Raw genomic sequence first — 25202 nt, 5'->3', positions numbered from 1 at the left:
ATCACCCTCCTTTACCTCAAAGTTATATAATTTTTGAGTGAGAGTATATTAAATGATTAACATTTCTTTCTTTACTAAATTAAATAAAAAATACTACCCTGACACTTATCTAACCAAAATTAGTTGATTTTTTTCATTAATTTTTAGTCATTCTGAAGCAGAATATTTCTCTTTTATTAAACTTAAGGAATAATGTTGATCTTTTGTCTAAGACGTCCTTCCTAAGGCTAACAGCACGATTCAGTAAACTTCGATAACGACCATTTGAACGAAGAGCCCTACTGTGACTACTTAAGGCTTGGCTGGCAGGGTTGATTCGTTTCTAAGTTAGGTCTGGCTTATTTTTATTCGGGAACAAGGCCTATCAACTTGATATACAGTCCTTATCCCTTACCTTAAAATACTAATTCATTGGACAGACATAGAAAATAGTACTATGTACGGTAAATATTTACCAAATCATATTATTGAGTAACAACTAAAGTGAATATACCATTCGATGCCTTTTTTTATGCTGATTACGAATATAATAAGCATTTCTATCGGAAATAAATTTCAGCCCCCCCTATATATGCCAATTCAGGGTATATATTTCTACATTAGGGGGGGGCAAATTTTATTTCTGATGTAAATGGGAGGTAAGTTTAAAATTTACCCCCCCCCCTCCTAATGTAGAAATATATACCCTGAATTGGCATATATAGGAGGGAGGGGGGGGGGGGGTAAAAATTTCCGATAGAAATGATTATTATATTCGTAATCAGCATAAAAAAAGGCATCGAATGGTATATTCACTTTAGTTGTTACTCAATAATATGATTTGGTAAATATTTACCGTATGTACTGCAAAACCCTTACAATGTTACTGAAAAAAGCAATAGAAACCCAATTCAGGGAATTATGCCTTATCCTGGAAAACCTACTCCAAAAATTAATGAAAATTAAACCGATAATTTTAAGGACTAAATCGACATATCTTATACAACCTGCACTTATCACCTATTCCGGTGATTTCCAGTGCCATATTCTATGCAATAGCACAGGTCACTCACAATAGAGCAATTTGTCTCCCATGTTTCCTTTTAACTGTCGTTGATTTCTTCTCAAAATAAGGAAAATAAGGAACAGTGATAGAGGTTGAGACTACAATGAATCGACTACGCTAAGCATGGCTGTGGCGTCCACCACAACCTAGTAAAGAACGAACTATAGCCCATAGTAACCAAAAATTTAAAAACGCGCAAAAAAAGCCAAGTGAGGAAGAAGCGCCACTTAAAGCTGATTCAGGTGTGATAACTATTATTTCGAGTAGCCTTAACGGTTTATTGTGAAAACGAATTTATAGAAGTTTCGAGAAATAAACTGAAACCCCTCGAAAATGACATGGGTTGAAATGAAAACTGCGCCAGTAAAATTACCATAGCCGAAAGCCCCATATAGAATTGAAGTCCCCCATCTTCAGCAACAAGAAAAATCAATTTTTTACATAGGAAGCAGTGATTTGTCTCCTTTTCTTTCCACATTTTTTTTAATTAATTAAAAAAAAACTTTCCGAAGAAGACGTTTTTCAAAGAAAAGTAACGGCCATTTTAAACTTAAGATCAGCAGATACAAATACCTGTTAAAATTCAAACTCGAAACGACCAGAAATTACTATTAAAGACTAAATGAAACCCAAAACGAACATAAATTAAATAAACAATCGTAGAAAAAAACATACAACAAGTACTAATATAAATGAATAAATAAATCTTAAAGCGAATAATGGTTAAATTAAATATGCAAATCAAGTTTAAAACAAAAAAAAAAAAATATTTTGCTATTGAAGTATAAATGAAACCCAAAACGAACAGAAACTAAATAAACAATCAATACAAACAAACATACAATAGATACTAATATAAACAAATAAATAAATCTTAAAACGAGAGCAACTTAAACTGAATATCCAAATCAAGCTTGAAACGAATAAAAATCACTACAAACAAGAGTTTGGGTATCGCCTCCTTCTCTCACTGTAAAAGTCTAAAACCTACTGCGCCATTGGCGCTTTACTGAAAATGCTCGCGGTACCCCTGCTTATACTAATCTAAGCTGACCATTTTGTTCCAATTCTTTGGTTGGTCGGTGGGCTAGTAACCCGCCACCGTAAAAACTAATTACTCAAGAAACAGCAACAGATAGCCTCGGATTGACTTCTTCTTCTTCTGTGAAGACGACTAATGCACGCCCCCGGACAGGATTCTTGAAAACAGCCGATTGTTTTCGTATTGGATACTGGAATGTTAGAACAGTTAATCAAGAAACACAGCCAGGAAAACTCAACAGTGTTATGAGAACCCTTGATAAGTTCCGTATTGACATAGCTGGACTTTCTGAGACCAGGCTAACTGGTTTTGGGACTTTGAAATCTGAGATTTACCACATCTTGTATTCCGGACTTGAGACTAGAAAAGAAGCAGGTGTCGCAATGGCACTAAGTAATCGGGCCCAAAAAATGCCTAGTGGACTGGGAACCAATTGGTGAGCGGATTCTTCGTGCCCGTTTCGCCACTTCACAGGCCAAATTGACAGTTATTGTAGTGTACGCCCCAACGAATGATGCCTGTGATCGAACCAAAAATGACTTTTATCGCGCGTTATTGAATGTTGTTGCAAAAACACGTCATCATGATATTGTGACTGTGTGTGGGGACTTTAATGCTAAAATTGGAGGTGATGCTTCTTATGCCCCAACTATCCTCGGTAAACATGGACTGGGGGAAATTAATGACAATGGTGTGCGACTAATCAATTTTTGCGCTACTCATGAACTTATCGTCGGCGCCACATGGTTTTCACATAAACAGATTCACAAGTATACTTGGAAATCGCCTGATGGTGTAACACGAAATGAAATAGACCATATCCTAATTGAGAGGCGCAGGCGACGATGTTTAGAGGATGTTAGAACCTTCCGAGGTGCCGACTGTTATTCCGATCACCAACTTGCTGTTGCCAAGTTCAAGCTGAAACTAAAAACTGTGACAAAGCCCCAGCGGCCAGTGAAAACCTTCAATTTGAGGAAATTGCAGGACCCAAACGTATTGAAAAAGTATACTACAGCTTTGTCAAACAAGTTTTCCCTTCTAAGGGACGAAGTGTCGCTTGATAGTCAGTGGGTAAAAATTGCAGAAACCGTGAAAGAAGTTGCACAAGAAGTTGTGGGCTACAACAGGAAGAAGAAAGAGCAGTGGATATGAGAAAGTAGTTGGGATATCATTGATCAAAGGTCACAACTCAAAATCCTCGAAGATAAGTATGACCATAGCACGACTTGTTCTAGAAAATACGCACACAACCTGAAAGTGCAGTACAAGCGTCTCCATAAGTAATTCAACGCAGCACCCAGGGAAGATAAGAGGATGTACCTCGAAAATATGGCCGAACAGGCTGAGGCAGCCGCTAGACGGGGAGATAGCCGTACTGTGTATGCCATAACGAAGCAGTTGGCGGGTATTTCAAAGGCGTTGTCGACCCAAGTTGAAAGCAAAGATGGCATTTTATTAACCCAGACTGATGATATAGTCCGACGCAGGAAAGAGCATTTTAGCGAGGTACTAAATCAGATGCCTCTAACAACTACTTTAAATATCCCTGAAGAACCACTCTTCAATATCGGAATATATTCCGGACCTCTCTTACTTATTGAAGTCACGGAGGCCCTAAAGACTTTGAAAAACGGAAAGGCTGCTCGTAATGATGGCATACCACCAGAATTACTGAAGTACGGTAGAAGCACCCTAGCCAAACCCACATTTGAACTTCTTTCCTGTGTTTGGGATGAAGAAAAAGCCCCTAGTGAATTGTCAAAGGCAGTAATTGTAAAACTCTTCAAAAAGGGACAAAAGACTAAGTGTGATAATTGTAGAGGTATTGCTTTACATTCTGTTGGCAGCAAAGTCCTGTGCCAAATAATTCTGAACAGGATTCAAAGTAAAGTGGAGAAAGTTCTGAGAGATGAGCAGCACGGATTCCGCTAAAGTAGATCATATTGTGACCTTATAATTAGCCTGAGAGTCCTGCTGGATGAATCCAATGAAGGGCAAGTTCAGCTACTTATAGTATTTGTGGATATTCTCAAAGCTTTCGACTCGATTTATCGCAGAACCATGTAGAAGATTTTAGTGCACTACGGAATTCCGACCAAAATTGTAAATATAATTGAAGCACTATATCATGATATCATGTGCGCAGTACAGACAAAGGGTAGCCTAACGGAGTGGTTGTCTGTTCAGTCAGGTGTAAGGCAGGGCTGCATTCTATCACCATTACTGTTTGCCATAGTGATTGATTTTGTTCTACGTGGATGCAGTTTTAGTGGTGGTCTAAAGTTAAATACACTGAGAGAACTCAATGATGGTGATTTTGCTTACGATGTTGCCCTTATTACCCACGACCCAGAAGATATGCAACGCAACATTAATGAACTTGGTCGTATGGCAAATGCTGTCGGACTCTCCATAAATGCTAACAAGACCAAAGCAATGTCGAATGCAGTCATACCTGACTTAGCCAAAGGAATTTTGGTTAAAAACAAGGAAATTCAGGAAGTGAGAGAGTTCAAGTATCTCGGCAGCATTCTTACGCAAGATGCCAATTCCGAAAGAGAAATACTGTGCCGAATAGCATTGGCTGGGTCTGCTTTCAGCTACCTTAGAAATGTTTGGAAAAATAATAAATATTCCCAGAAGTTAAAGCTTAAAATTTATAATAGCAATGTGGTCTCTGTCCTTATGTACGGCTGCGAAACTTGGAGCATCACTGCTAAACTAGAACGACGACTCCAGGCATTCAACAATAATTGCCTAAGGTCTATCGTAAATATACATTGGACAGAAAGAATACGAAATGATGAAATCTATCGTATGACAAATCATACCACCTTCCTTGATCTTATTAGAAAGCGGCGATGGATTTATTGGAGGCATATGGTGTGAATGGGGGAAGGAAGGCTGCCACAAGATGCAGGGTGTTGGACACCCCCCTGTCTCCACAAATCAGGGAGACCGAAAATGACCCTTGGCAGGTCGCTAATGAAGGAAGCGAAGCTGGCGAGGTCCTCGTTGGAGGAGCTATGGTTGAAGGCTCAGGACAGGTCGTCGTGGCGAAACACTGTTGCTGCCTTATGCGCCCCCAGGCGTAAGAGGACCTAAGTCTAAGTCTAAGAATTTTATTACAAATGTTTTCTTTTGTACTTAATATTGAAAATAAACATCAAAATTGCAGTAAAATTTTGAACTGACGAGCTTTCATATCATTATACATCAATTATTAAGTTTAATTTATTAGTTCTTTCTAAAATTGTTCAAGACGAATATAGTTCCACTACAAACAAGAGTTTGGACACTGCCCCCTTCCTTAACTGTACAAACCTAAAGCCTACTGCGTCATTGACGCTTTACTGAAAACGAATTATATTATAAATATTTTCTTTTCCAGTTCTTACAGCATTGAAAATGAAAATAAAATTACAGTAAAATAAAATCTTGAACTAATGGATTTTTCAACAATTAACATCATTATATATCAAATATTCAATTTGATTTTGTTTATACTTTCCAAGACTGTACAAGACACATATAGTTTTCTTAACTTACAGCGTCTGCCCCCTGACCCTGGGGGTTTGTGTGACACGGAGTTTTTATTATATGATCTTTGAACTATTTAAAAAAAAATGGTTATCTTAAAATATTTATCGGATGTATTTGGGAAACAAAGGGCATGGGGGGGGGGGGCTGTTTACCCTCCGATCTCTTTTGAATCTTAAAAAGTGAACACAAAATTTCAATTTCCAACCAAATGAGCCCTCTCTGAAGTTTATACGATCATTCCTTCCATAAGAACCATATGTGCCCCCAGGGCATAATTTACAACGCCTGCCCCCGCGCCCTGGGGGCTTGTGTCGACACCGGAGTTTTTGTTATACAATCTTTGAACTATTTTTAACAAAATGGCTATCTCAAAATTTTTATCAGATGCATTTGGGAAAAAAGGAGGTTGGGGGGGGGGGGGGTAGTTGCCCTCTGATCTCTTTTGACCCTGAAAAAATGAACCAGAACTTTCAATTTCCAATCAAATGAGCCCGCTTTGAAGTTTATACGATCATCCCTTCAGTAAGAACCATATATGCCCCCAGGGCATAATATACAACGCCTGCCCACGGGCCCTGGGGGTTGTGTCGACACCGGAGTTTTTGTTATATGATCTTTGAACTATTTTTAACAAAATGGCTATCTCAAAATTTTTATCAAATGCAATTGGGAACAAAGGGCGTGGGGGAGGGGGGGGGGGCTAGTTGCCCTCCGATCAGTTTTGACTCTTAAAAAGGGCACTATAGCTTTCAATTTCCAATCGAATGAGCCCCCTCCGAAGTTTATGTGACGACCCCTTCCATATGAAGTGCCTCTGGGAAAAAAATAAATAATAAAACATTGGAGCCGTATGGTCTTTACTATAGGCAACGCTATAGCGTTGCCTCTGATAAATTCCAAAAAATCACAGTCTAGATAACACAATGAAAAACGACAATGAAACAAAATCGAGTTCTTTGGACAAAGACCGAAATTGGTCTTTTAGGCAGGATGTCGACATAAAACAGCATTTCCTACGTAACTTACACTCAATAGGGATACGGATGAAATTCAATTGAACCCCATGTATAATAAACTTATAGTGGTAGATTCGAGTAAGCTACTGTAAAGCTAGGGAGAGAATGACTAAATAATAGTAAAGCTTATCAATTTACCCTTTCCTCATAACATAGCCGTAAAAGGAATTGAGAATACATTTATGGGCCAACTGGAGTGAATCGTAGAGAACTTCTCGATTTTTTGCAGACTTTATTTCACCTGCATCTCCTTTAGCTATTGCATCGGAAACTTGCTTTTTAGCGGTCTGCAAAATAGAATGCAAACTAATCATAACAAATTCATGGTTCAAAACTCTCTTCAGCAATTATTAATGACACAGTAAAGGTTTGTTTTCAAACCACTTGCATCTTTGTAAATTAGCTTGTTAATACGACAAATCACACTCCTCCTCCACAGGAAATAGGCATAATAAAAAGACAAAGTCACACCAATTGTATCTTGACTACAATTTTCACTTTATTACTTTATCATCACATATCTGAATATCCTGGCATGGGTTAATGTAACGAAATCACCTGGTTTGAGAAATATTACAAATTATTATTTAAAACTAGCACTTTGCTAGCAGATCGAAGTTTACTGAAGGCTCGTGGAAGAGATTTCACCCACGTATGCCATCTTGCACACACTTCCAGCCAACTTACGGTGTTTATTTTACATTACATACAATACTTAATAGTGCAACATTAGGAGAAACAACTAAATTCGTAAGTCACCAGAGAATATTTTAAAGTGTCTACAAGAGCGATCAAACAGAAGCAACAATAGCCTATGATACAGAACGGAGTCCTTGGGCACATTGTGACGTCCTAAGTAGCCGTGTCTGAAGGGGTGAGTAGCCTGATGTTCACACAGACAGGTGAAGTGCGGAAAACGCAATGCTGTGCGTATTCCACATCGCACCGATGCAGCGGTGAAACCGCAGGGTCTGTTCACATCAAATTTTAGTAAGGCAAACAAATTTTTATTTGAGAAATGCTGGCAATTCCATCCAACCGTATATTCGGCATTCTTTTGATGTTACAAAGAAGAATAAATAGATTAATTAAAAAAAAAAAAAAAAATCAAATATTTGCTTTTTAACTTATTTAAAAACACCTCAAGGATAAAAGACAAATTAAAAAATAAACCATGTCACCACATCATGATCCCCCAATAAACTACATCCTTACTTGGAAAATTTGTCTCGCTTGTGATCTCTTTCCAAGCCTTCTGAATCAAACTGGACCTTTTATATTAAGGATGACTTTTGTCAGATATTATTAGATGGAATTTGATAGCCTAGATCAGCCTTTCAATTGCCTCCATGTTATTTTCTTCCGCAATCCGCAAGCGTTTAAACCACGTGCGTTGGATTTTTTCAACGCATGGATCTTGCGGAAAACCGCAAGGATGGACGGAAAGATACGTACGCGTTCCTCCGTAAAACGCAATCCGCAGCGGTTTTTAGCAGATGTGTGCTGTGTGTGAACATAGGATAAGGGCCATTGAGCTCGTCAAAACCAGTGGGCGATGAAGCACCTGTCTTAAGAAAGAAGTTCGCCCTCTATTGCATCACAATGACTTGTCATTAAACTTATGGCTCCAGAAATGAAACCACCCAAAATTAAATGTTCCGAAATGTTTGAAGTTTAAACATTGGCATGGCCGGATGTATTTGTCAGAGTCTGTGAAAGACTATGAATGATGTGAACGGGAAAAAGTAGGCAAGGTACCTGTGCCTACTTTCTTGGGACCGGAGACGCGTTTCTCAAGATGATTATTTGCACAATCGCAAAAACATCAATGTATTGCACTAGAAAGAGTGGAAAAATTTATTGACAGCATCTTAATACAAAACTATGGTGTTATACTACTGCAAAATTTTTACTGTGTTTAGACATGGTTATTACAAGTAAAATAGCTCAATTGCCACACTGACTCAACTCAATAAATTGAGCATCGGAGAAATGAAAAAGAGCTCGTTTTTATAATATAGTGCCAATATTGAAAAAAAAAAAAAAGGAAATATATTCATAAAGTTTCCTACTAACTTGTGGGCTTGATTGTGAATATCCTTTTACTACCACTTAGTGCAAGAGTGCAAAGGTACTAGAGAAGGTTTCTATGACTGATTATAATTCAACAGCAAAAATGTTTTGAGCAAAATGATATAAATGATATAATTAAACAAATTCCCTTCTGAACTCAAGAGGTTGAATTAACTGCTCTTTCTGTAAAATCTTACAAGATCTAAAAAGCGGAGTTCATCGATTTTCCACCTGAGTATCTCAATTGTGGCCAGTCAATTCTGACCATATGCAACAAATATTTCAGTGCAAATGCGAACAGTAAAGAACAGGTCACCCCCCCACAGATTTACACTTACATCATTTCTTGCCAACTTTTAAATGAGTTGAGACCATCATTTATTTGAAAATAACTTTTACAAATATTAACCAAATATGTCAAATATGATGCAGGAGAGGAAACAGAAAAATAAAACGAGTAAAAAGGAGTAAAAAATATATAAAAAACACTAAGATTTAGACAAGAGTATTAAAACAAAGTCCAACTGAATCTGCAAAACCAATCTTAAACATGTGAGATATGACAATTAAAAACATTACACTTTAAGATTAGATAATTTCAGTTCTTACTTTAGAAAGGCTTTTGTATTCATATCTTCGGTCCCGAAATGCTCTGACAGTATCAACATAAAAACTGTTTTCTTTCTGACATATCGTTTGTTTCCTCTCTTCCATTCTAGTAACATGAACCTTTTTGTATGCTTTTCGACAGTACTCAGTTAATCTTTTCTTCTCAAAAGCAGCTTGTTCTTCTTTTGTAAGCTCGTGATAAGCTCGGACAGGCCCACCTGGAATAACAGCAGGGAATCGCTCCATCTCTAGCTGCTGTTGAATACGCTGATACTCTCCTCTTGTCGCAGGCACTGGAAATTTTACATTTAAAATACAAGAATGATCTCTACTAAATTTGAATTCACTGAAAGTTTAACATTTAAAACACAAGAAATGACATTCTCTAATAAATTCGTATTCACATCCATGTCTAATTAGGCTTCTTTCTTACGCACGCATCTGACTAGACATCGACGTCATCGACATCGACAGTCCTGTCATAGGGTGCTAATATCTAGACATACAACCGGAGTGAAAACTTCTTAATAAAAATATAAACACAGAATGAAAAATTATCGCCATAAAAACTTTTTAATTGCCCGAATTTGAATCGTATTTACAGACGTAGCTGTAAATCGTCTTAAATAATCGCCAAATTTTACAATATGTATACATTACTACTACTAACTACTACTAACAACTGACAGCAGCACCAAGCCGCTTGAGCCAAACACAGCTACGCATGCTCCTCCTCTATCCCAATCTATTCAAAGTCTCCCTCTTTACACCCTGCTAGGTACTTCCCATTTCCTGTAAATCTTCCTTTATGACATCCTCCACCCCAATTGCGGACGACCTGCTTTCCATTTAGCCCTAGACGGTTGGCCAAAACGGACAATCTTCGGCAATCTGTAATCCTTCAACCGCAGAACGGGCCCTAGCCACCTCAACCTTTCTCTCATTATAGCCCTAGAAAGCGGAGTTGAACCACACTTTTCGCACAGCCTACTGTTTGAAACACGGTCAATCCACCAGGTACCCAGAACAATCCGTAGGCAATTTCTCTAGAAGACATCCAGCAAATCAATATCCGCTTTTCGGAGCGCCTATGCTTCAGAGCCATATTTGACCACTGTCATCACTGTAGCTTCCTAAATTCTAATCTTGGTTTGGAGACTTATCTTCCTATTCTTCCAAAAAAATTTAGCTGTGAAAAAAACGCCCTGAGCCTTGGCTATTCTACTTTTAACATCTTCACTGCTCCCACCGTCTTTACTAGTAATACTACCAAGGTAAGAGAAGATGTGCACCTGGTCAATGTTTTCGTTGCCCAACGTCACCTTTTCATCTTCACTTATTCCTACCCTTAGCGACTTAGTCTTCTTAACATTAATTTTTGAACCTATTCTATTACCCTGAACTCGCAAAATCTCTAAAAGCTCATTCATTTTGATCACACTTTCATACAGGATGCTTAAATCATCAGCATAATCTAAGTCCAGGAGAGTCTTTCCTCCCCACTTGATACATTATTATTTTATATATATATATATATATATATATATATATATATATATATATATATATATATATATATATATATATATATATAATTATATGTATTTATATGTATATATATATATATATATATATATATATATATATATATATATATATATATATATATATATATATATATATATATATATATATATATATATATATATATATATTATATGTATTTATATGTATATATATATATATATATATATATATATATATATATATATATATATATATATATATATATATATATATATATATATATATATATATATATATATATATATATATATATATAAATAATAAAAAGAAAGAAAAACGAGCAAAAATGGGGTTTTTAAAGGCCAAATGAAAATACTGAAAAAACACAACAAAGCGAATATTTCGAGAGGACAAAGGCCTCTCTTCTTCATCGCGAAGCGAAACAATGTATCCAAGGAAAGTGCCGAAGAAAAAAACAACAGAAAACAAACGCGGAAAGTCAATATGAAAAGAACAAAAAAAAAACAAAGAAAAATCCAAAATCTTAAAAGATGAATAAAATTCAATAAAAGCCAAAAATTATGAGAATTAAAACCAAATACCTAACAACCATAAAAGCGAGTTATTCGCCAATATCCACGATTTGCACAAAATCTAAAAAATTATAAACTGCCATCGCTGGATACTAGCGAACAACTGAGAAATAAAAGAAAAGAAAACAATTCATTCACTCAAAAAGAAAACGAACCAGCAATTAAATAAGTTGGAGAACTATGTCATCTGATTTCGGATTTTAATTAATGCATTTCTTGTAGACACCATGTGAGACTTAAGGGGTTGTTCCCATGTTTGATTATATGACTGGGAAAGTGGTTCAAGGTTCATTTCAGGGATTGCTAAAGTATCGGCTTCTCTTTTGAGAAAACCAAAATATGACTCGTTTATTCTTAAATCACCGGAATCTCTGTTTAAAGCTAGACCTAAATGTTGGTATTTATAAATTTCAACAGCTTCTCTGTAGTGCTGGAATTATTACCTTTGTCATGCGAAATTAGGCTAGCTTGATTAAACAAAATAGTATGGTCTGGGTTTTCAAAAATGTGCTCTGCAAGGGCAGAGTCAAAATTTTCTGGTTTTTGCATTACTAATTGAACTAGAGTGCTGAGTTAATCTATCCGTGAGTCGCTGATCAGTTCTTCCGATATACCAAAGACCACACGAACAAGAAATTCTGTAGACACCGGAGTTTTGACCTATCGGGATAGGGTCTTTACCTTGATAAATTTGGGAACTTTTTGCTCGTTTTTCTTTCTTTATGTGATGTCAGGCCAATGTGGTTTAAGAAATTATCTATATATAATATATATATATATATATATATATATATATATATATATATATATATATATATATATATATATATATATATATATATATATATATATATATATATATATATATATATATATATATGTATATATATACATTACTCTCTTTAAACGAGCAATTGTGTATATATTTATGTATCAATGTGAGATTTTTTGGCCTGAAAAAACATTCTAGATAAGTCACACATTTGAGAAAAGTCGCTTACAGTCTTTTTTGACAAAAAATTCATATGAGTGACGTCATATTTATGAGAACATTTTAGGAGCATAAATTACATCATTTTCCCCCAAGAGTGGTCGTATCGTTCTTAGTATCTATGATGCATGCAACATTACAAAAGATGACAGATGACTGAACAACTAAAGAAAAAGGCAGAACAAGAAACAGCAAAAATCATATGGAATTGCAAAGGAAAACGTTGCACAACGAAACCTGCTGTTAGAAGACATAGCAAAATTGCAATGGAATGAAGAGACGTGTTGGTTTAGTGTGTGTGTGAGTCTGAGAGGCATAAACAGGAAGATGGATTTGGTTTCACGCCAGAATTACTAAATTTCATTGAAATAGCTGATTTTTCACCCTGGAATGAAGAAATGTTATTTTAGCGTCTGCAAAGATACACAGGAAGGATAAAATTAATTAACGCCAGAATTCATTAACTACCCTGGAACGGGCTGAAGTTAATTTGGCGTCAGTGAAGGATAAACAGGAAGAGGAATTGATCTCATGCCAGAAAAAAAAAATCATACAAGTAGCATCAAATTTATATACATTCAAAGAGCAAAAATTACATCATTTTTCCCCAGGTGTGGTCGTGTCATTTTTGTATCTATGACGCATGCAAAATTAAAAACGACGACAAATGACTCCTAACAGCTAAAGAAAAAGGCATGGAATGAGAAACAACAAAAATCCCATTGAATTGCAAACGAAAATATTGCACAACGAAATCTGCAGTAAGACAAGGCAAAATTACAATGGAATGAAGGCACGTGTTAGTTTAGCGTGTTTGAGTCAGTGAAGGATAAATAGGAAGGAAAAATTAATTTGTAGTACCTAATACACCTACAAAATGAAACTATAGATGACAAATGACACTGAACAGCTAAAGGAAAAGACGTGGCACAAGAAACAACAAAAATCACAATGAATTGCAAACGAAAATGTAACTTAAAACTTAAGAATAACATGATAATTATTCTTTCGCGTAATTTAGATATTTCAGAAATTAAAATACAATGAGGAGCGTGTTATTTTACATCTGTGTAGGAAGGAGGAATTAAATTCACGTCAGAATTTGCAAAGCGTAATTTAGTTATTTCAGAGGGCATAGGCATTGGAACATTCCTGGTTATTACTGAATTACATAACAGCGAAATAAAGGCAAAATATAACGACTAGTTAGAAGCTGGGAAAGAAGTGCACTAAATTTACGTCGCGCTAGAGAACTAGAGAACATGGAGAGAAGGACACTAAAACACTGTTAGAAACAAATAAACAGCTATGTGCGGATGCATAAACACACACACCCACAGAAACATGCACGAAAAAGCAAAATGCTACTTACTAGCTTCCATTCTAAGACGGAAAAAACTATTTAGACTACGAGACAAACTCAAAACTACCACTAAGATTACTAAACTTTCCAATTTAAACGTGACTGAATATTATAAGTTAAGCACAAATTTTCGGATTTCCAGTAATGGAAGGTTGCTAGAAAAAACTAGCTACCGAACCGGTAAGTGTCAAACACATCTGCTAATCTGGTAGGCAACTTAACCACTGATTTACTATGGCCTACCGATAAACTTGACGAAGCAGGCATACTTATTTGAAACTAAACTTCTCCTAATAACAAACTGGAATAGCAAAACTTAAAAAAAAGTACAAATATACAATGAAACTCAGCGATCCATATGTGGCAGGCACAACTGTTCCCAGTATGCAAAATATACGGGGTCAACGACATTCGCAACAAGTAATGACATACTGCAATAAAAAACTCATTTGTCGAAGACGAGCGTGTATCCTCCTACTCACGGAGAGGCAATTCTACCGCCAAAATAAGAAGGCTCACTATGAAAACAAATCAATTGCCATCGGTGGGAGTCGAGCAGACGGCAATAAAGAAGATATTATATGCACATACATAGTTAAACCTAACTCTACACCCAATCTGACACTACACGTCTGACAAACATAGGCCAATGTACAAATTAAAAAAATTAGGCCTGGGTCTTTACAGCAAATAATGTTAACTTTCACTAAAGAACTTGCTGTCGGTGGGAGTCAAGCATGGTCCATATTGTAAACGGTTTTTTCTTTGTCGTAAAAATATTAATAGCAATCACATTTAATTAAATTTATAATTACAAACTTTTATACCTATCGTACCACTACAGCCATTTATGCTTTTAGTGTCAAGGTATGTTCACAAAATCCACAGGTCAGGTATGAAGCTTTCCTCAGTGGAAGCTGTAGCACTGGTTGTGTACCTTTGCAAACTGTATTTGAGAGTTTCCACGTAGGGTCAAAGGCTCTTTTCTACAACTACATCAACCACCTTTTGTCCAGCGATCTATCTCTACTTTTACCACTGTCTGCCGAGTCACTACGGCAAAGACGCAAAAGAACGGGATTGTCAGATCATCTACAAGAGGAGTAACCCCACAACGATTGCTTCAAGAACACCTCTGTAAGACATTAACCTCCATTTTGAAGTGTCCACCCAAGAAGATTATCCCTATAAACTCGTCTGTTTCAGTCTTTGAAAGGAAGTCCACCAGACACAGTTCTAGACAAAAACCTACGCAAAGGGCTGACTAGTGGAATATTAGGTCCAAAGTTTTCAGCAACCTGGTACTTCACCTGGTGCTTCAATTCAAAGCAACAGTCAAGGCTAGATATCACAGTCAAGGCAACATGCCATCACTACTAAATTACATATAATTACTTTAGAATAACTAGTGTTTGGGTTACCAAAATCAAGATGGCGGTTATTTCCTATATTGAGGTAGAGTGCCGTTTGTGCATTTATTTATCCTCTTAAATTTGTGATATATGATTTTCTGTGCTTAAGCTGTATATCTTTAAACGCTATTTAAATTCTGCTAGCCTTAAACATTACTCAAGGGTTGTTTGGGAATTTTCTATGTACTTACTGAATTCGCCCCTCCACATCCATGTCATTTCACGTTGACATAAAGCACCAGGTTTGTTGAAATCACAAGCTGCACAAATTGTCTCATCAACCATGGCAGACGGTTGAAGTCGATTTGTTAAAATAATATTAGGATACATAGCACCTGCAAACAAATTACCCTGTGATTTCTGTCAAAACCAAAAATTAATTCATTGACTAGAGGACCAGAATGGGCTTATGGCTCCTCCAACATCTATGTCCATAAAAACCTCCGGCTTTTTAGCAAAAAAGAAGCCATGTTACGCTTGTTTAAATAGAAAACGTTTTTGACCAGAAATAATCCTTTTATTGGCATTAACTATAACGTTCACTTTAAGAATTAAATAAAACTGATTCACTGGAAATTTTCTGTGACAGACTTACATGTTTTGAAAATAGGCTCATTTTTAAGAAATGATGTTAAATTGAAGAAGCATTCAGATTTCTAGCATCTTCATTTGTTGCCAAAACTGAAACAATCTGCTCCCTTTTTCTATAGTTTCTCTCCCCGACTGCATAATGTTCATGTTATTTTTCTCTTTTCTATTCTTTTTAACTGAACTTAGACCCGTTTCCTTTTTTCTTTCAATTTTTTTTTTTTTTTTCACAGTTGGTGAATTCGGCGTCAAATTTCTTAGCTTAATCTTTATGTATTAGATTATATATGTTGGAATTAGGAACTAGCTATATGTCGATACTGAATGAATGGATATTTTTTATTGCCCACTTTAAAGATACAAAATCACAAGCGTAGTAATGAAAATATACAATAAAAAACTAAAGCTAAACACTATAAAAGAAAAAAAACGATAAAAAAGAAAAAAAAAACACTAATAAAGAAAATTTCAGAGGGCGTTTCCTTATCCAAACTATGCCAAAACTTTTCAACTCTTTTCTGTTTAGCCTGATCAGGAATACAGTACTTTACACTAATCATAAAATTACTTTTCCAATGGGACAAACCTAAAAGAAGCTTTAAAAAACTTTAAAAACAAGACCCGAGTGTACATTTATTTTTACCTGATAGCAGAAACCAAAAAGGAGAAACAGCAGGAAAATACGGCATAACAAGGAAAGAATGGAATTTTGCCTGATTATGACGATTACAAGAAACTTTCGAAGATGTTAGCATTCCGCATGCCTTATGGACTTCACTCGAAAAATCATTAACTAATAAACTTCTGATATCAGATCACAGCCAATAGGGAGACCTAGGTACAATAGACTTGAAGCCTATTCAACTGTCTGATTGCCAAAGTTCAGATCAGGAACGGGGGAATCGCTCTTAGGTTTAAAAACAATAACCTCAGTCCTATTTTCATGAGACGATAGTCCAATTTCCGCATATGTTTTCCTAAGGGCTCTGAAATTATTTACGATTTTAGCGAAAGACCGATTTAAGTTAAATATATCAACTACTCTTTTACCACTGAAACAAATGCACTTTGTTGGCATGTCTCCCATGCCCCCACCTAAAATATTAACACCCAATGTATTCTGTAACTAATATTCCAAAAAAATTTGATATTGGCTAAAACTAACGTATGGAGCAAGTTTCAATCCCTTACAGGTAGTGATAATATTTTAAATATATTTTATTCCCATTTATATGGATTATTTTGAGGGTCTTTGTCCTAAGTGACACAGCAAAGGCTATGAGAAAACCAAACGTCAAATCGGAATGTAAAACTCTACTAAGCTTAGATTATGCAGACGATGTATCCTACATAAAAATGTTAGCGAAGTGAGGGAATTTTTGAAGGTTTTGAGAGTTAAAGGGTGCAAAAATAGATTTGAAAATCAATATTAAGAAGACTAAGTTGCTTAGATTAGAAATAAATGAGGGTAAAGAAGTGATGTTAGATAAGGAGAAAATCAATCAAATGGATAGCTTCACTTCCTTGCGAATTTTTATAGTAAAGACAGTGAGTACAGTGAAGATGTTGAAAGTAGAATAGTCAAGCGACAGGGTGTTTTTCGCAGTTGAAAAAAGTTGGGAAAAACAGAAAGACAAGTCAGGCAACTAAAATTACAATTTTGGAAGCCACGGTAATGAAAGTGGTCAAGTATGGCTCTGAAACGTGAACATTTTGAAAAGCGGAGGAAGATTTGTTACATGATTCTCAGGGGTATTATCTAAGAGTAGTTTAAAGTACTTGTTTGACTGATAAGCTATACAAAATGTGGTTTGATCCCACCTTCTAAAGCTATAATAAAAGAAAGGTTAAGTTGGCTATGCCATGTTTTACGGATGAAGGGTAGCAGATTGCCAAAGATTGTCCGTGTTGGCCTTCCTTCTGAGGCCAAACGAAAAGTAGACCATCCCGGCGGGGATGAAAGAGGTTACAAGAAAGATTTACAGGTAATTGGACTTCTTGGGAGGGAATCAATTCTGCCAACCCACCTAGTAATAAGGCTGATGAAATAATACCAATTCCCCCCCCCCCCCCACACAAGGATGTTACAGACCATAAGAGGCACAACTAAGAGTCCAGCTGTTGCTTCCCAGCAAATATGGTAGTGATTGAACTTGTCGTGATAAGTACGCAGAGACCCCTTTTTCAATCGCCCCCCCCCCCTACAGGTTTTGAATAAAACCAACCCCCTGAAACAGCATCGCTAGGAGACTAGCTGTGATCCTTGACTAAGTCTCGTCGAAATTCAGCAGAACCTTTCGTATACACCGCGATGACCAGAATTTATCTGCCACCCCTCCCCCCTCAACAGACACAGAGGATTTGTTCTGTGGCACTCGAAAACAAAATCATGATATTAGCTGTTCCATCTCATAATATTTAGTTGGGATTAAACAGCCGATTCTTGTACATGTCTTGATGATCATTCAGAGAACCCTTCCCCCTAGAGTTAAACCCAAAAAAGACACAAAGAGCAAAATCGACTCTGAACTCCACTCTCACGAAAAACACAAGTAATTCTCAAGATATAACTTCACATCCAGTTTTTGTTATATTTTGGTAACCCGCTCTGGTAGATGTCATCATAACATGTAACTTCTGCTCAAACCTGTGTGGGATATGGCAAACCATTCTGATTCTTGCTCTAATGATATGAATTTCAAAACCACCATTACCTCTCCCGTAGAGTTGGGATTAGTTCCTCATCCCACAAGGCATAACAATGGCATTAGATCTTATGTCACAGCAATTTGCGTTAATATTTCAGGGAAATTTCTGATTCAAACCCTTTTGGTGAATTTCCTGATGACACGAAAACGGAACAACCTCTTCCACATGAGAATATTGGACTAGACTTCCAAAGGCCAGATTAATATACTTTATTCCCATTTCCCAACAAGTTTCGTTAAGACCAGACAACGCGTTCTGATTGATGTCGAGAAGACAGGATTTATGAATACTTTGTCACCAAAGAGGTCAAAATGGATAGTTACTAGCGAAATGTGCAACTAAGAAACTTACTCCTAATTCTAACAAAGGTTCGTTGATGTCTGATACCCTTTTCAGTTTTGATAGTCGACCACTTTGCAGACTAATTTTCTTTGGAATTTAAAAAATCAACTGAAGATATTTTGTGTCTATTTAAACATGTAGAGTACTAAAATTATTTTACGACGCACAATTGAAGTTTTAACTCAATAGGTTCCTTAAACATTCCCTCTAGAGCATTTTATCTGGGGTCACTAATGGCTCAATAATGTATAGTATTATATTATATACTATGTACTAAAGGTTTGTAAAATTATATATATGGGGAGCAAAATTATATATTAAGAGTCTTGATTAGTATTTAAGTTGTTTATCATGTTTTATTCTATCACCTAACATGATTTATAGTTCAGAATCATCCACGATTTCCTACTTGGATGTTATAACGTTATATCAGTGAATGCTCTCACTTTTAAAATGACTAACCACGGAGAAAAAACTTCTATGCAATATCAATAACCTCTTTATTTTGATTTGGCAAAAATATATATTCATAAGTGAGATATCGAACAACTAGCTGTAATAAAACCCAAAATCTGACATGGAGCCGTATGGAGCGACATAAAAGATAAAATTCATATGGTCATTGTACGATAGAAACCAAAAGACAAGTTCCAACTATTAGCTTTTTTCCTTTCTTCTTAATTTTTTACGTTTTCTTTTACCACAGTTATCACAAATCCCAATTGGCTCCATTTTGGTTGACCTAACGGGTCACTATGCTTTCATGGTATCGTAATTAAATTCTGCAATAACCCTGGGAGCTTAGAAATCGACTGTGGTCCAGTATATCTAGCTGTATATACATTTGGGATGGCATGCCACAAAACCGTTAAAAACATTGACATGTCGTGTTTGACAAGTGTGCAAGTGGTTCAAAACTGCCCTCTAGTAAGTCAGATCTAGAAGTGAAAAGAGAATGATTGTCTACTCTTTTAGGGAGCTAAACGATAATTACTAAAACAGGTTCATAATAAACGCATCAATTCATTTAGACAGGGAAAAAAGTATTACGTACCAACATCCAGGTGATAAATAATAGGCATTTCTAGCCTCATAGGTGTCTCTTTTAAGGAAATCAATTTGTTTTTGATTTCTTCAACAACTTCGTTAAAGTTTGTTACCGTTTCCATTGGAATTTTCTCTTCTTCAACCAGCGCATGCTTTAAAGTCCTTTCAACTGTGTCATGGAGCATCACCAAGGCTTCTGAAACCTATAAACATATTGTACACAAATATTAAGAGAAATCGAGGTATGACAAAATCAAACGGCAATGCCTCAATACTTACTGACACCCAGTCGAAACTGTTAGTCTTAAATCCACCGAACTAGAAGATGAAAATACTAAAAACTTCATTTTTAATGCAAGAAATGCTCTACGCGTTCTGATTAAAAATTATTCTCCATGATCAAGAAGAAATCCCCAAGCTAAGAAACATTGAAGCCTAAAAGCGCCAGGAACCTCCAGATCAAAATTCTAAAATTCTTGGTCAATTTTTTCTTGGTTGCTTGGCTGTCGAAACAAATTTTAATAAAATTTGGGAACTTTCGTACGGAATGTATGTAGGGATCAGAAGTAGCCTCTAGAAATCCGTCTCCTCTTTTTCCCCTCGGCTAAGATATATGACTAACAAAGTTCAAGTAGATCTCAATCAATTATATGCAAAGTTCCGAAAGGGATCATAATCTTTCGAAAATCATCATTTTCATTACCTATGGGCCCAGGTATTTGCCCCATTACTTGCAAGCCCCATCAGTGAAGAGAAACAAAATGCCTATCTTTCTCCTAAGAATGCATATTACAAGCCCACCTAGGGCCTCTAATCATGTAGATTGATAATCTTTGTGTGATTTCCAAGGTGTAACATGCCTTCCTTTCTGCTAAAAATCTGGCAGGGAGAAGAGGGAAGGAGGACACTGGAGGCGCTACGGTCCATCATACTGATTCTATCATACTGATTCTACGGTCCATACTGATCATACTGATTCTACGGTCCAATCATACTGATTCTAAATCATTCCGGGACCAATTTCCTATTAAGGAGAAAAGTGCCTATCTTTCTACCAAAAGTTGGTAATGGGGGGGGGGAGAGATGTTAGAGGGACCAAAGAACCCCATTTGCCCCGCATACGTACATAATGGAAAGAAGTACCTAAATCCTCTCGCTAAGTACTCTCGCAAAAAAACAAAATCTGCGATAGGATGAAACCAAAGGGTTGCTCGTGCAATAAAACAATAAACAGGAAGACTTCCGGTAAGCAGTCTCTAAAATAGGTTAAATAGGTAAAACAAGTTTGTAATTCATAACTTAAGTTATGAATTATAAAATGTCATTTTTCTAAACAAATTTTCTTCTTGTCATAAACACACGAGGAACGTGCCTACTTTCTCACAATATTTTGCAACAGGGCTCCCTGTCAGACAACTAACTTATAAGATGAGGCAATTTAACTACCGGAGTAACTTCTCTTGTTCTCAAATAACAAAAAGAAAGTTCTTAAACAACAAAAAACAGCCGTACATAGTTTCAGTCTTATATTACGTTATAGCCCACTTTCACTATTTCCCCACCACTCTCACTGCTTAAATAGTTTAAAAAAGAGAGCTCAAAGATTTAGTTCTAAAATTAAATTTTGAATTAGTAAGCATCAAGGAGATAAATGGAAACAGATTACGCTTCTTTATTTGCTCATCTCTTGTTGAGCTTCAAAATAAAGCTATTATATTGAAAAAAGTACCTGTTTGACTTGGGTCCTACACCAAACGCTATTATCAGGAATTATGGGGGGGGGGAGGAGGTAACAATGAGATGGTTTCTAAAACTCGATTTAGCCATGCAGGTGTTAAATCCTCGCCCCCGGCGAATACATGGAAGGGCGAGAGGACTCCTCAAGCAGGCTAATCAAACCAAAGTTTCAGGAGATGTTCATAATGGTTTCTCATACTTTCCATATAATTTACCTGTTTATTTGCTTTTCTTTCAAATTTAGCCGGTTTCAAAATATCTCCCCACCCATAAAATAAATTACTACGTACGTGCTTGTTCTCTCTACTGCAATTCTGGTACCAAAGTAAATGGCGCCATAAGCCATTTGGAAAAACGGGATTAACCAAGAAAACTTACTTTAAATTGGGTTTTTAAATGAGTTTATGTGATTAAACCTTTTATGTCAACTTCAGTCTGATTGTTAAGAGCATTAGAACGTTTTTAGATAGTATTTGATGGTAAGAAGTACCATCAATTAAAATGGACGACGGCCAAACTCGTTTGATTAAGGAGGCTTTGAGCAATTAGTCACAAACGGTAGGCTATAGTATGGGGTGTGAACCCATTCATTTAGACATCAATGACTACTAACTTCCTCACGTAACGTTCTGATATCCCTTGTAAGGCTAGATATGTTCTCTATACTGGCTTGTGCTTCTTCATGATCATTTGCTTCATTCTCATAGCAATAAAAGCGTAAACCAATAGAAGTCCTATTGTCCAATAAACCAATAAGAAGTCCAATAAACCAATAAGTACATTAAAGTGCGAATAAAAATGTCAAATATCCTCTCTACTAATTAAATAATCCTATCTTTCAGAACTAATAATCAATTAACGTTAATTTCAATGCAGAAAAATTAATTCAAACCAATCTAAAACGGCATGGAATATCAGCACGGAAAACTCCTGATTCCAGAGCTTCAACATGTCCGCCAACATATGTTTCCGAATCCAAAACATGACCATCTTCTGTCATTTTGTTCAGCTCAGACTCTTGCTTGTTCGGGAACATGATGTTAGCATGATAAGCCTCCACTTCCAGAAGGGCTTCACAAAGCGTACCAGAGCCTTTCCTCAGTACCTAAATCAGGAAAGAAGGAGGAAATAAGTACAAATTAGGTCAGTAACCAAGAATTAAGTTATTAGAGAACAAAAACTAACTAAAAAGTCTTAGGTTCCCCTTAGTTTGTTTTTGTAAGGCCTTGGTTCGATTTTATTCCTGCTTCGGGTAGGCAGACGCTTTGTACAAGGAGGGGGCAACAACGAACGATGCTTCTGATTCGCGAGTAGTGAGAGTATCTGTACTCACGCAGAGAGGGTGTTTTTAGCGACTAAAGATCAGATTCATAAGACTTGTAATTTGCACCGAGTATGACTTTTGCAGCAGGTTCCTGCATAGTTTCAATGTCACTAATGAGATGTTCGGTATTGTGCACCTGAGGGCCCCAGACCAGACATATATTCTCAAGTAATGGCTTTAACAAGAGACACTATATGGATACAGGTCCCCCAAATGGCTTATTTTCGATATTTAAAGAACTGCTAGGGAAGGCTATCAATTTGAAACATTCCGAGAATGTTGAGCGGAATGTTGAATTTAGAGACGCTATGTGCATCCCGGCTGTTAATAGACGTAGATTAGTATCTCAGGAACGGCTGAGATTATTAAGTTGAAGCTTTCAGGAAAAGCCGATTGAGATGTTGAACTAAATCAAAACACAGTATCTGCATTCAGGTTGTCAATACGATATGTTTGTAATATCTCAAGAACAGTTAAAGGTATTAAGCTAAATCTTTCAGAGAAGTTTCTGGGGGGATTTTGAATTTAATCAAAAAAAAAATCACGCACATTTCGGTTGTCAAAAGGCTGCATCTGCAATACCTCATGACCAGCTAATGACACTTAGTCTAAACTTTCAAGGAATACTCACGAGAATATTGGACTAAACCACACGATATTCTATATGCACCTAGCATGTTAAAATGGTTTGAGCACAATCTCAGAAACAGTTAAGGGCATAAAATTGAAACTTTCAGAGAATGTTGAGGGATATGTTGAACTTAATAAAGACACTATGTGCATCCCACTTGCCAAAAAAGCGTATATGCAACAGATCAGGAACGACCAATGGCATTTAGTCAAAATTCAGGCGATATTGAGGGGAATGTTGAAATAAATCCTAACATACTATGTACATCCAGCTTTTTAAAATGGTGTATACAATATCTCGGGAACGGCATAGTGTATTAAGTTGAAACTTTGAGAAAATCTTGAGCCCTTGAGGGGAATGTTTAATTTAGTCAAATGACACTATGCGCATCCTGGTTGTCAAAAAGGTGTATATGCAATGTCTCAGGAACGACTAATAGCATTTAGTTGAAACTTTCGGGAAGCGATGAGGGGGATGTTGAATTAGATCCAAAGACCCTATTTAAATCCAGGTTGCCAAAAGGGCGATATGAAATATTTTACGACGGCTAAGATATTAAGTTTCAACTTCCAAGAATGTCGAGAGGGATGTTGACCTTAATGAAAACAGATTTTGTTCATACGCTCACGTCAAAGTCACACAAAAAAAGAGTTGAAAAATCAGAAATAAAGAGAGTTGAGTAGTGTCTTTTATATATATGTTCATTCTTTTATTCCATTTTCATCCATACACAATATTTAGAAAATTCCCCCAGACGAGTATATTATCTGTAAATTAAAGTTAAATCAAAAACTTAGTTAAGGTACTGATCCAAAACTTGATTTCAAATTGAACGAGATTTATAAAAATTTTATTGAATACAATCAAAACCAGCCCTCAGGTTACCTTATGCAATTTATGAACATAAATTAGAATCAGACATCTCAATTCTTAAGAGAAAAACCTGAAAAACTAAAGAAATATTCATTATATTAACCAATAATAAAACTAGGGCAATCAAAAACCAGCAGAAATTAATTAAAAAAAAACTTCCGAAATAGAAGTTTTTCAAAGAAAGTTAAGAGCCATATTAAGCTTAAGAAGAGCAAAAAAGTGCTATATTACAACAAACTTAAAACGACAAGAAGTTTTTATCAAATAAAACCGAAAACCCAAAAAAACTAAAATGAATAATCTCATCAAACACACAGATAACAGACATGGATTATTACTTTTGTACTGATATAGATTCATCTATATTGATATAGAAGAATAAAGAAATCTTAGAGGAGTAAAAACTCAGTTGAATACTCAATTTAAACTTAAAACGAACAAAAAATGCTACAAACAGGATTTTGGCTACTGCCCCCCTCTCGCTCCTATGACTGTAGAAGTTTTATAGCTTATTGCTAGTCATTTGCCTTTTACTGAAAACACGATATTTTATAAACTTTTTTTTTATATTTATTGTATTGGAAAACAAAAAAATATAGGCAAATAAATCTTGAATCACTCAGATTTCCAAGAATTAATATAATTAATATAAAATTCCAAGAATTAATATATTCAGTTTAGTCTCATTAGTATCTTCTTATCGTTTTGATTTTTATAGTGATTTATTGTTTACT

At 36.0% G+C, this 25202-nt stretch overlaps 2 protein-coding genes across 2 annotated transcripts in view; both read right to left on the bottom strand.

The window, feature by feature from the left end:
- Positions 1–25202, bottom strand: part of Git (ARF GTPase-activating protein GIT1) — a 497129-nt gene that overhangs the window by 240331 nt on the left and 231596 nt on the right. The gene's annotated exons all lie outside the window — the stretch shown is intronic.
- PolE1 (DNA polymerase epsilon catalytic subunit 1) overlaps positions 1–25202 on the bottom strand; it is a 129240-nt gene that overhangs the window by 68168 nt on the left and 35870 nt on the right. The window contains exons 5-9 of the mRNA XM_089089651.1: positions 22533–22745; positions 19911–20106; positions 15409–15552; positions 9332–9624; positions 6788–6936 (exon numbers count right to left, since the gene is read on the bottom strand). Of these exons, the coding sequence (XP_088945777.1) occupies positions 6788–6936; positions 9332–9624; positions 15409–15552; positions 19911–20106; positions 22533–22745 (995 nt within the window). The remainder of the gene's footprint in view (positions 1–6787; positions 6937–9331; positions 9625–15408; positions 15553–19910; positions 20107–22532; positions 22746–25202) is intronic.

This window comes from Artemia sp. Qi Xiang Cuo, chromosome 5 (genome assembly GCF_049724085.1).
Source record: "Artemia sp. Qi Xiang Cuo chromosome 5, ASM4972408v1, whole genome shotgun sequence".
NCBI lineage: Eukaryota > Metazoa > Arthropoda > Branchiopoda > Anostraca > Artemiidae > Artemia > Artemia sp. Qi Xiang Cuo.
The sequence above is the reverse complement of the archived record's forward strand: the minus strand, read 5'-3'. Positions and strand labels throughout refer to the sequence as shown.